The sequence below is a fragment of the Prionailurus viverrinus genome, chromosome F2 (assembly GCF_022837055.1).
Source record: "Prionailurus viverrinus isolate Anna chromosome F2, UM_Priviv_1.0, whole genome shotgun sequence".
NCBI lineage: Eukaryota > Metazoa > Chordata > Mammalia > Carnivora > Felidae > Prionailurus > Prionailurus viverrinus.
In genome coordinates this window covers 78,812,060-78,825,430 of record NC_062578.1, presented here as the reverse complement: position 1 = coordinate 78,825,430, position 13,371 = coordinate 78,812,060, and the positions used below count along the sequence as shown (strand labels likewise).

General features: G+C 48.9%; 1 protein-coding gene across 4 annotated transcripts in view; it reads left to right on the top strand.

Moving 5' to 3' along the window:
• FAM135B (family with sequence similarity 135 member B) overlaps positions 1–13,371 on the top strand; it is a 281,764-nt gene that overhangs the window by 178,190 nt on the left and 90,203 nt on the right. For all 4 annotated transcript variants that reach the window (XR_007148766.1, XM_047843019.1, XM_047843020.1 and 1 more), the window contains one exon: positions 5,586–5,725. Coding sequence is in view for 3 of the 4 variants with exons in the window: in XM_047843019.1 (XP_047698975.1) it covers positions 5,586–5,725 (140 nt within the window). In the remaining variant the exon portion in view is untranslated. The remainder of the gene's footprint in view (positions 1–5,585; positions 5,726–13,371) is intronic.

Below are 13,371 nucleotides of genomic sequence, written 5' to 3'. Positions count from 1 at the left end.
GATGAGCAGCTCAGGGATTACCCATTCCCTATCCAGGGACAGCTGTGTGGGACAGATACACCCCACGGGGAGCTCTGATCGTTCAGTTCCAAATTCCAGTGTCTTGCACAGGACCTGACATGTAGCAGGTGATTAACAAGGAGTTAATGAATAAAGGAATATGTTTTATAGTAAAGAAAAAAACCCCACAGAAACATATTCACTTGGGATTATGGATAAGGCATAAACTCATATCCTTGTTCATTAAAGCACATTATTTTCAATATTCCAGGGACATCATATTTTAGATAGAAAGCAAGAAAAATGTCTGTTAGGGGAGTTTAGATGGATGGTGCAGTCAGTTAAGCATCCAACTCTGGATTCAGCTCAGGTCATGATGTCACGGTTCATGAAATCGAGCCCTGCTATGGGCTCTGTGCTGACAGCATGGAGCCTGCTTGGGATTCTCTCTCTTTCTCTCTTTGCCCCTCCCCTGCTCTCTCTTTCTCTCTCAAATAAATAAACGTGGTGTTGTAGGTAAGCGATGAATCATGGGAATCTACCCCCCAAACTAAGAGCATACTGTATATGCTGTGGTTAGCCAACCTGACAATAAATTATATTAAAAAAAACAATAAAATAAAACAAAAAAATGTTTTTAGTTTTTCCAAATAGCTATACAAATGACAATATGATGTGCTTCAAAAATTGAAGGTACAAGTCCATTCACATCTCTGCAGATATCTCACCAAAGTGCTTTTTTTATCTAAGTGCCCTGTTAGCAAAATGCTAACCTGCTTCCCTCATCTCACAGGGGCTGAGAAGACCTGGACTTATAAAATGAAATGGGATCCTTTTTAAGAAAAATTTTTTAAATGTTTATTTATTTTTTGAGAGAGACAGACAGACAGCAATCAGGGGAGGGGCAGAGAGAGAGGCAGACCCAGAATCCAAAGCAGGCTCCAGGCTCCAAGCTGACAACACAGAGCCCAACTGTGGGGCTCAAACTCATGAGCTGTGAGATCATGGCCTGAGCCGAAGTCGGACATTTAACTGACCGAGCCTCCCAGGCGCCCCAAAATGGGCTCCTTTTTTGAAAGCCAGGTTGGGAAAGAACTGGGTCTGATCCTTCTCAGGCTACTAGGGCTTTTCATGGCCACACGGATGTTCTGTTGAAGGTGGTTCTTTAGAACTCCAAGAAGCTCGTAGCCTCAACGATGAGCTTGCTTGTTCAGCCATCTGCATAGGACTTGGGGGCCCTGCCTCAGGACTTCAGGTTATTACTTTTCAGGTGACATTTATATGTTCAGTCATTGCTATTCAAAGCACAACCTTTGTGCCAGGTTAGATGGATGCACAGAACTTTCCAGCTCATGATGTAACCAAACCAACCTTCTACTCGTGAACCCTGGAGCCATTGTGAACATCCAGAGCCGTCATAGTGGGCTCCAGCTTTCCTCAAGCTACTTTTATTTCCAGGAAACAGTATTCCATGCTTTATCCATACAGGATGTTGACACCTCTTTGGTTGGGGCAAGTCTGTCCTAATCCGGTGGGTCTCCCCACTTCCATACTTCAGAAAAAGTCATCAACACCTTGGCTGTTTGCTCCCAGGGGATTCTTCTCTCCCTGTGTGGATTGTTTTATTTGGGGACAGAGTCTCCAAGAAAAGAAGCAGCTTTGATGGAGTCACAGAAGCTCATGTCCTACCTCTCTAACTTGGCAATGAGTGTTCTCTGGCCCTACCAGCCATAAAACACTTAGATGATATGGGACTTTGCTCTGGTCATTCTCTAGAGAAACAGTGAACACCTGCTTCAAGGTGGTTTTCTTTTCTGCCTATTCTTTGAAACTGGTAGAAAAAAAAATAATAACGTTTGGCTTCAAGGTAACCTTCTGTCCTTCCTGTTCCTGGAAATAGCCAGAAAATCACCTGGCATAAAGATCATCATCATTATCATCTTTATCTTACTAGGGAGTCTGGCTGGGTTTGGGGAATTTTATAGTTAAACGTACCCCTTTATTTCTCATCTCGTCTGAGTCTTAGATTCACTATGGAGATCAGGCAGGGCATGATTCTTGCCTTATTTGCACTCCGATTTCATGGCCCGCCCAAGACCAACGGTGAGGAAATGGTGGGGCAAGTTTAGAAAGCAAGTCTGCCTTACTGCGGATGTCCTGTTCTTTAGAACGGGATAAGAAAGCTGAGGTCTTGACTTTGAGTCGCTCTTACTCCAACTGTTAGAGGATTCTCACGTATGAATATGGCCTGGGTTTGAAGACATTCGCTGGTAGCTTCTCAGCATCTTCATTTGCCAACAGCCCAAGCCTCCCCTGGATGTCCTCAGGCCTGGAGGGTTGGAAGAGAATCTCCTGGAGTTTTGACCATTTAGCACACACTTGGTTCTCTGGGCGGCTCTGCTGTGCAGGCAAAACCATGGCCATGTTCTTGGAATTGGGGTGGGGTTCCTTGCACAAGTAAATGTGCCACCAGAGGGCTGCAGGCCTGGATTCTGGGGCACCGGGTACACATGCGATGAACAGCACCTACACTCTGTAATCTGCACTCACGGAGGCCCTGGGGTGGGCGGGGGCGCCTGGCAGAGGGAAGGTCATCATTCGAGCTATAGACATTTGGAGACACTGCCGAAATGCAGATTGTTGATATCACTCATTTTTGGGGGGGGAAACCCCCCCCAAAAATGTCTTTTTACTCTGGCCTTATGGCCTGAAACTCCAGATTGAGCTGTTTGAAACTCATCCCTTGAACAGTGGGCGCCATTAAGGAGTTCCTCTGCCTCTGCGCTATTCTCTTTTCCCTGTTCTTCTCCTCTCCTTTTCCTTTCTATTCCTTTTTCTTCCTCCTCCTACCTTCTTTCCTCTGCCTATTTCCACTTCCTTATTTCCTTTTTTTTTTTTTAAGCACACTCCACGCTCGGTGCAGAGAGCCTGACATGGGACTTGAACTCATGACCCTGAGATCAAGACCTGAGCTGAGATCAAGAGACGGACGCTCAATCTTCTGAGCCACCCAGGCATCTACCTTGTTTCCTCTTGAAGTTCTAACTGTCCTTTCAGATCCTTATGCATGGTACCGACCCTGCCACGCACAACAGCAGACAGATATTTGGGGAGACGCTAATCTCCGCCTTCTCACTGGGTCACTTGAGTAGAATCTGCTCACCCGACAAGTAAAAACATTCTAAAGAGAGATGTGGCTCTTTACTCCCCAGCCAGGAAAGGGCAGCCTCCCAAAGTATCCCAGGGTCTTTGAGGGTGGAGAGAACACACATTTTCTTCATCTCAGGGTGGCCAGTGCCTGGGATCTTTGGGTGCATAGAAGGAGGGGGAGCTGGAACAAGAACCTTCCATCTGCCCATGGGGGCTGCATAAAATAAGCTGGAGAGCCAGTCCTAGAAATTCTAGGAAGAGGCCTTGCGGAGGAGAAGAAAGTAGCATTTCCTTCAGAGTGCAGGAGGAGGGAGCCAAGATGATGGGTAAGGTGGTCCTTACTGAGGGGAGGAGGCAAGCACCGTATCAGTGGTGCCCACAATCCCAAACGGTGTCCGTGATCGGCGAGCCTTCCCTTGCAAGGAGACACCTGTTGATGTCCTACTTGATAGTAACGAGAAGATGACACAGGAAGTCCCATCAGGTGTAAGAAATGCCTCATCCTGGGATTAATGGGGCCATTTGGGATTTGGTGATCTCTAGATACCATGGAGTCTTGTGGTCTAGATTGACAGTCTGCTCAAAAATCAGAGAAGTTTAATTTCTCATAGAAATGCGACCAGTGGAATTGTCTTCGACAGAAAGCGCCCAGACCTTTCTCTGAGCACAAAGCGTCATCTTACTGCGTATTGCACACCCAGTATGTGCCTGGTCTTAGGAGCTTGATTTATTTTATGCTCTTTGTGTCTATATGGATCCCAGGTCAGGGTGGATATGCCCGTTTTTCACATGGAAAGCTGCTATTACAAGGGGTGATGTCACCTGCCCAAGAAGGCTGGGTGATTGAACTGTTTTGCTGGCTGTCCCTCCTGGTACTGGACGCCTCAGTGCTGCTCTGACCTTCAGAGTCTTTACCCCATCCATCCTCTGCCGTGCTGTCAGGCCGGCTGATAGATCAACTAGGCCTTGACAGTGATAGAGAAAGGGCTGGTGTAGCAAATAAAAACAGAAAGGCATTTGCACACAAGGATCACTTCTATTTAAAGGCCGCATCAATTTGAATCCAACGGGTCTAAATAGGGCTGCATTAGCCCAGTAATTTTATTTCCTTCATGACGAAGTGCAAATTAGAGCAGGCACATCTGAGCAGTCTTGGTAATGACCCGGGATTTTACGTGTTTTTGTTCCTTCCTCTGAAGCTACAAGACAGGTCTTGGTTTGTGTGTCACTGTGCCCTGGTGGGGGCGGGCAGTGACCCTTTGTCCCTGTTTCCAGGGGACTCTTCAGGCCATCTGAGGACAATGCACAAGGCAGTTGAGCTGTTTTTCTCTGCTGGTTGCACTGATTTTTCTTCTTATCTTCTGGGCCCTCTTTGCAAACATGCTATTTATTTTTTTCTGTAGTGATTTATAGAGGACCTGCCTTTGGCTAGGCGACAGGTGCATTTTATTCATTCACCCGAGACTTCTTTCCTTGGTTGCTAAACAGATGGGTGTGAGGATAAACCCAAGCAATACCTCGTCACATGGCAGACACCAAGATGCCCGCCTCTTTTCCTTTGAGCCACGGTCTCTCCATCCGTAGTAAAATCTTCTCTAGCAAGTTCCTACAAGGATTAGGGAAGAGTAGCCAACGTGAAAGCTTGTTGGAAGCTGTAAAGTGCCACGTGGTTGGTCATTATTATGAACAGGTAATCATTGCTTTGTTTTATGTAAATATTAGCATTACTTATTTGAGAATATTTTGATATTGTCCCTGGTGTGCAGTTTATGTGTTAAGTGGTTCTGAGAAGTTCACCCACTTGCTTTCCATACCTCTGGCCGGTGCGTGCAGTAAAGTCTCCTGTCATCATCAGACAGGTGAGTCTTCCTGAACTTGAGTTTGATTCGCAGACAGTGCTTAGGAATTGGAGTTTCTTTGGAATGCTTTGGAAGACACAGAGTTCCTTTGAAACCTTGATGTCTAATACAATGAGGATTAGCACACGTACCTAAAACTCAAGACAGAGTGTTCTCCATGTCATACATGATGTGAACAACATTTTCAGGAGGGAGAGTCTAGGGGCACTGGGGAGTTCTTGGAGGAGGAAGAGGTTTCTGTCCGTATCTTCTCTGTTCTTCTCTTCCTCCCTGATTTCAGGAGAGGAGGATTACGGAAGGCTTCATAGAGGTGAGTAGGTGAGGAATTTAGCAGCCACTGATTTCCAGCCTCGGAGCACTGCACGACAAGATCGTAGGGTTTGTAAGGGATTAGTAAGGTTCTTCTGAGATGCCAGCCCAGTTCACTCGACAGGAGTCCTTCTGTGATTTCAATCTTTGGACATCACAGTGCGTTTGGGGGCCGTTACTTTCTTTGGGCTGGACTGACCCCTGAGGACCCTGCGGGTGTAGGACGGCACTGGAACTCACGGGCTCTTACTGGGATTTGTTTTGCAGACGGCAACAGCCTGCACTCCGCCTGCGCCCACGAGAACGCCGTGCACAGCCGGATCTTTCAGATCTTATACAGGAATGAAGAGGTGCCCATCAATGACGCCGTGATCTTCCGAGCTCATCTGCTCTTAGACGGAGAAAGGGTAAGTGGTGGAATCTGCCGCCAGCCATGAGGTGCTGTCCCCTCCTCCCACCTTTTGTTTGCCCTAAAGTCTGACAGGGATTCATGGCTTTAGAGAACTCATGCATATATTTGTTCTTTCCGGTACTCATTCTTTCATGTACTTTCTCCATCCATGTCCCACACGGTTTCCATTAACCGACTTCCTGAGGCTTTGATTCCTTCTTGCCTGGCCTGTTTGTTCATCTGTTTGGGCAGGCATTCTGTCACGGAGTCAGTCAGCAGGCACCGACTGTCTGCTCCGTGCAGGGCTCTGGGCAGGGCCCTTGGATGAGGGACAAAGCTGGAGAAAGTGGCAGGAGCTCTGCCCTCGAGGGCTTGGTAATCGAGTAGGAGAACAGGTATAGAAGCCAGCACCCTGGCAGGTGACGTGCACTCTGCTGGCTGTAGGCACAAATAAACGAAGGCGCCCGAGGCTGGAGAGATGAGCTGTGTGGGAGGCATCGATGCTTCCACCAAGGGGCTGGCTTTGAGATGCACCAACTAAGAGTTCCTCAGACTAGGACAAATAGAAAGGGCACTCCATGCAGGGGCAACAGCATGAGGTGAAGCCCACTGACCTTGGGGGGTCTCATTCCGTTTGTTGGAAGCTTGATCGTAAAATCTCTATTCCGGGACACCTGGGCAGCTCAGTCGGTTAAGCATCTGACTTTGGCTCAGGTTATGATCTTGTGATCTCACGAGATGGAGCCCCACGTCAGGCTCTGTGCTGACAGCTCAGAGCCTGGAGTCTGTTTTGGATTCTCTGTCTCCCTTTCTCTCTGCCCCTTCCCTGCTCATGCTCTGTCTCTCTCTGTCTGTCTCTCTCTCTCAAAAATAAATAAACCTTAAAAAAAAAAAAAGAAAACTGTCTATTCCTCAGGTTAGCACGTTTCGAGGGAATGTTCGGAGTCTAAGGCATTACGCGCACTTCCCCAGTCCCGCCTCTGATTCCCATTGTCGCACTCCAGCTGCTCGTTTCCTGCTGGAATGCCTTTAACAACACGGCAGTATATTCCCATTTTAGGAAGGTCCTTTGGCAGCAGGTCCCCCCACTCACATTCCCCACATGGCGTGCAGAGCGCCTCCTGCTGGCCAGGTGCTCTCTTCCTCCTGTCAGGCCCTCCTTTCCGTCCAAGTCCTTATGGTCCACGCAGTGACCAGGTTCCACCGTGTGGCTACAGGTGAAACACTGTGGCTCATGTTTCCTTCCTCCATCCATCCATCCATCCATCCATCCATGCAAGATTTACTGAGTACCACCGATGAGCACCTACGACGGGCTAACGATAAAATAGTGACCAAGAAAATACCCCTGGTGTCTCGGGACTTATATTTTACTGGCAGATCAATACATTTCAGTGTAGTCAAATAAATAAGTCACGGACTTCCTATCCCTGAGCTTCCCGTGGCAACATGCTCAGCCCACTTGTGGTGAGATGCACTTGCAAGGGCAGGAAGGGGGGGCCTGGCACCCTATTGGGGGTCCTGCAAAGCCATCACTGGTCCCAAAGTGGAGGAGGTCTAACTCCGGGAGACGACTTCTCTTCATGGTTGCCCAGCGCTCAGCTCCTGCACAGCCTCCACACGGGGTGGAGGTTATTCCCTGAGGACAAGGGATAGTCAGGAGAGACCTCCCTGAAAAGCCTACATTGAGCTGGGGTCCACGTGCCCAGGAACCAGGCATGCCAGGAGCTCGGGAAGACAGCATCCCTGGAGGAGGGCACAGCAAGGGCAAAGGCCCTGAGGTACCGTGTGTCCCAGCTAACGCCATAAGGCCGAGATGTCTTGCGCAGTGAGTGGAGGGAAGGGGCAGGAGGTGAAGTTAGAGAGGTGGTGGGGGAGGGCGGCCTTAGCGCTGTGGGTGACAGGAGGGAAGGGGGAGGTTATGATTGGGTGACGGCGAGCCATTGATTTCGTCAGAAGGGCGCGGTGTTTGTCTTAGATTTTGTCCCCCGTCTTCCCATCTGTGAGCTTCTCCGGGGCCAGAGTCTCCCGTCTGTCTTTGCAACACCAGCGTCTGCCATGGGACTCTGTCCGAGTTACCCAGCAGATGCGAGCAGGTGACCTGGTTGGTGTAGTGAACAAACTGAACTTGAAATTCCTCCTTTTAGGAGGGACCCCCTTCCTTCCAAACAGGAATGAGTATCCCTAGTGTTGCCTGTTAGCCTTCAGTGACCCTGGTCTCCTTCTTCCTTATGCCCTCACAGTGCCCACGAACATTTTATCTGTCATTGAAATCAAAAAGACCAAAACCACCCTCCACGAGCTGGGCGTGTCGTTTGACTACTGGAGCGTCTGCCCTCTGCCCTCCCCACCTGCTCTGGACCCTGGGGCTGACCGCATGCACCACTCAGCCGCATCCTCCTCTTTTGGGTTCTGTTTGGGTCTAGCCTGGCAGTGATTGGAGGAAGGGAGGGGAGTGGGGCCAGAGAGTACATTCCCCAGGCTCCCATTGGGCCAGAGAGGGCTGCTTGTCCACTGGCGTGCTGGGGCTAGCTGTTATTCTGGGGCTAGCTCGTGTGCTGGGGCTAGCTTGAGTGACCCAAAGGTACACATGCTTTGCCAGCTCCCCATTCACCCACTCAGTGATGTCACATTGGTGGCCAGCAATCAGTTGTGGTGGAAAGATTTATACCAGAGAACTCGGCAATGCTGCCCATCAGGGTTTTTAGTTTTCCTTCTGAGAACTGGTTGTGAAACATTTACTTAAGGTCTCAGCTCAGGTCAGGGGGCTTGCTCCATGGAGCTTTCCCTCCAGTTCTGATAACTCGCTTGGCCCACCTCTCTTGGTCCAGGGCATCAAGGACATCCTGCAGTGACCAGTCCTGACACACCGCCCATCATCCGTGGCTTTCCATAAACCCTCCCTGCACCCTTGTGAGTCATCTCTTTGCTGAACGGCATGGATTCCTCATTTTGAGTATATCATCAGCTTCCTTCCTGGACCCAGTTTCGGAAGAGACCCCTGAGATTGTTTTGAGTTTTAAGGAACCCCAAACCAGGCTGCGTGTTCACACTTGGCTCACCTAGGTTCTGGCAGGTGAACATTACTGTATCTCTTGTCGACCATCATCCTTTGCTGTGTTGACCTCAAAGGCCTTCTGGGCAGAAGTTGCATTGGGAGGCTGGGTTCAGACAATGTTCAGGTGTCTCAGTCATCTTCCATCTGAATTCCACCACTTGCTCCCACCCCAGCATTTGTAGGCCTTCCCAACACCCAAGTTTAGCTCAGGTCAGGTTGTAATAAACCTCTGTTCTGAGGTTGAACAGGGAGTCTGTGTGGCTTCCTTTTTATACCAAATCATTCATTGCTACTACTAATAATTTGTGTTGGAGTAATCCATACAGCAGCAAAGAATGCTACAGTTAATCATTATATCCAGATCAGTGACAATTAAAATTAATTGGGTATGTCCATAAACGTTTCATATCGAGAATGGTTCCATTAGCTCTTTTCCAGTGAGTGTCTGTCTGCTTTGGACGACAAAAACACTGCTTATTGCCAGGTGTCCAGAGTTCATGTTCTGGCATGCGCACAGCCATCATTGTGAACAACAGACACTTATATGGTGGCTATGCATCAAGCATACCGTTGCGCATGCTATGAGAAATGCAGATGTGAAGATGCCTTCCACCCTGGGAGGGCACAGGTCAGTGCAAGACATGGCCATGGACAGAAGCAGTCACCACTTAAGGCATAAGATGGGATGTTTGCATGACGGTTGCAAAGAGTGAGTGTCCAAGTAGGGTAGCTGTTTAATTTATATACACCATGTAATCCCTCAGAGGATTTGGAAAGGCTGACAAAATGCATAGAACAGTAAAAGGAAAAACAACAATAACAACAGACTGAGCCAGAGTCAAGGAAAATCACAAAAAGGGGGCGGGGAAGCCTGGAAGCCTAAATGTAAATAGGGCTAAACGTAACAGACCGAAATGCATGAACATGGCACTAGGCGTTGCTAATGGGAGCTCGCACATTCAGCACCAAGTTTCCCAGCAGCCAAAGCAAAAAGGATAGTTACTAGCCACAAGATGCTTGGTGCCCTGAGGAGGACGAGGGGCAGATTACATCAAAAAGTCTTTGTCAACAAGGCTGCGTGTTTATAGGCTTAAAAAAGAAAAGCATTTCTCAAAGTGTGATTCCTTGTTGTACCCACATCACGGTCTCCTGGTGTTACTTGTTCAAAATGCAGATTCTTGAGCCCATCACAGACCTAGTGAGTCAGGCAGAGGGTTTTCTTTTGAGGGGGCAGGGAGTTGATTAAAAGCGTTGAATTGTTATGGAATGGGTGGAATTTCTGCAGGAGGCTGTGAACAGCGCTTGATACCAAGGGTAGAGAGGGCAGGGGAAAAGCAGTGAAGTAGACCTCCCATCTGGGGAAGAAAGCATCATTTCCAGAAGGATGGTGCAGGGGCGAGAGTGGACGGGAGAGTTGAAGACACAGCAGTTAGCACCATGAAGGCCCTGCCGGACACCGTATGTTTACCTGTTGTGAAAGCGGGGGGGGGGGGGGGGGGGGCTCAGGAATCAGGAGGAGGAGAGTTGGGATTTGGAAAGGTCCATCCGGCAAAAGGACAGAAAGTAGGGCCCAAAGCCCCAGGACATGGAGGCAGTGCTAGGGTCCACGCGGATGTTGGCGAGCACCACAGCAGAGGCAGCAACGGTGAGGATGTGTGGAAAGAGGGAGCTGTGTTTCAGCCAAGGGCCTGTGGACCTGGGCTCAAGTGTGGGGGGTGCAGCACATCGTATAGTCAAGAAAGTTCAGTGGGAGTTGACCGTAAGGTTTGGCCACAAAATGGGCTTGGGGTCCATTGACGGTCCAGGGTAGCTGGGAGAAGATCACTTTTGGGAAGTGACAGAAATGCAGGCTGAGTTATAGTAACAACCACAGGATCTTAACACTAATACCACCTTATATGTATTCGACGTGTGTTGTGTGGTGGGCGTTGCACTGAGTGCTTTGCTTGGAAGGTCTCAGCAGCCCATCACTACGGTATTGTGGTATGTTTTGCAACACTTGCTTTATGGAGGAGGACACAGCGATGTAGAGAAGTGATTTGTCCAAAGTCACCTACCAAAGTGGTAGAGTGGAGATTTGAACCCCGGCAGTTTGACCACAAAAGCCTGGGTTTCTGACCAGTATGTGGAGTTGGTGTAGGAAGGGTCCTCTGGTGGCCAGGTCCATAGGAATTTGGAAATAACAATAATAACTAATATTTATAAGAATGGTCTTTGGAGACGCCCAAGTGGCTCAGTTGGTTGGTTTCGGCTCAAGTCATGGTCTCATGGTTCGTGGGATTGAGTCAGTTGCACTACAACATGGAGCTTGCTTGGGATTCTCTCTCTTCCTCTCTCTCTGCCCCCCCCCCCCCCACACACTGTCTCTCTCTCTCCCTCTCTTTCTCTCACTCAAAAAATAATAATAAAAAAGAATGGTCTTGGCTCACATGTTGTGTTAAGCCCTTTGGGTGTATTTTCTTAGTCTCACAATAGCAGTGCTCTCTAAGGAGGAAGTAATATTTAACCTCATCTACAGCTGAGAAAACCAGTTTAGAGGGGCTGATTGGTGCAGGCTACAGCCAAGAATTTCACACATGTAGCTCGATGTCCGAAGCTGCCTCCTCCCCCACTGGCTGTGATGCAGCTCAGGAGAGAAGCTAAGAATGGAGAAGAGTCAGCATCATGAGTGGAGTCGAAAGCAACCAGGAAGGGAAGGCATACCCACAACACAGAGGGGAATCACACAACAAGGCCAAAGAAGCTTTGGACCCTTGACTGAATCTGGGCTGTGGGACTCACCCGCCAGCTGACCTTGGGGAGGTTGAACTGCGAATTCACTCCTACATGGAGCCTCAATGTTCTCATTTGTGAATGAGGGACAATAGTTTTGAATTCTCCGTTTTATCCACATTGGAGAAGACAGAATGGGCAGTCAGCTGCTGCATAGGAACTCTTCTGCGGATACTAGGCTACTGGTTTTATGTTCAGTGCTACACCACGCTGCTTCCTGCTGCTCAACAATGACTCTCTCTTTTCTTTCATGTTTATTTATTTTTAAGAGAGAGAGAGAGAGAGAGAGAGAGAGAGAGAGAGAGAGAGAGCATGAGCAGGGGTGGGGCAGAGAGAGAGGGAGACACAGAATCCGAAGCAGGCTCCAGGCTCTGAGCTGTCAGCACTGAGCCCAGCGAGGGGCTGGAACTCATGAGCCCTGAGATCATGACCTGAGCCGAAGCCTGAGCCACCCAGGCGCCCCTAAACAATGACTCTTAAAGGGAGGTGATGTCTTAAACCAAGTGATATGCATCAGTGGCTGGGCGTGCACGTGTGCACATACAGACGTGCACAGGTGTGTGCACCTTTCCACACGTGCCCATGTACGAGGGTGTGTATTTTGAGGGAGGGGAAGGCAGCCAACTGCCAATGATTAATTGAATGGTTAGAGAAGCCAGTGACTTTATCCTGGAGCATCTTGGAATTCAAGATTTATTGAGACATCAGTAAACCCATAGCCAGGCTCAACCCTGGCCCGGGATTCCGCTCCTAGTTCCAAAGGAATTGCAGCAAGTTTAAAACTGGGGCTTACAGTGAGTTTTTCTCGCCAGCACGCTCGGGAGGAGGTTAGGCGGGTTTCCTTTGCCAGTCCCACTTCCGAGGAACGGGCGGCAGGAGGCTCAGCTGCCTGGGTTGTGTGTACGAAGCAAGGTTTGTGATTATGCAAAACAAAGCTAGCAGAGGAAGTTATTCATAGCACTTGGATCCAGCAAAATGTTAACTTTTAAATGCTTTTTTTTTCTCCAACACATTTTAAAACCCTGGGGACCTAAAGATAAATTCCATCCATATGTCTGTGCCTGAGTTCTGCTTAACCAGGAACGTGTTTCCAAAGATGCCTTTGGGTAAGAGATTTCCATCCCTGAAGGATGAGGACATTTTGCAAAGAAACAAAAACCAACAGGAGAGGGGGTGGAGAAGAGCTTTATTTATTCCTCAGGACACATGAATACTTTCTATGTGGCAGGCTCTATTCCTAGAGCTGGGGATCCAGAATGAATTGAGACTACTCTCTCCCTTAATGATGACTGATTGCTGTGGACACTGTGGCGGGGGGGGGGGGGGGGATTTAGCCACAGGCCAGATGGGGATTGTCAGTGAACACCGTGAGCCTGATCCAAGTGAAGTTTGCAAATGCCAGGCCTGCATTGCCGGGTCCAGGGATTTTTTTTTTTTTTTTAACAGAAGCTGGAAACTTGCAATAGAAATGTGAGGTTGCCTGATTTTTGAATGTTTGCAATTTGTAAGGTGCAACTTGCAGCTTGGCGAGGACTAGACAGAAACAATTTGGGTCCCGGGCTTCCCGGTTATGAGCCGGAAACAATTACAATAGGAAGCATTGAATGCCAAGATAGAAATTAGATACCAGGGTTTTGTGGGTTACAGGGTAGAAGGGCTCCGTCCAGCCTGGGTGTGGGGAGGAACTCATGCCCTGCCCCAAGTGTGCAGTGCTCACCTGGGTTTCCCCGCTGAGCAGCGGCAGCGGAAAGATCTGGTGTTGAGCAGGCATCCTTCCTGAAGGTGGGATGGTGTTGGAAGTGGGAAAAGAGGAGCAGAGGGTACCATCTTTT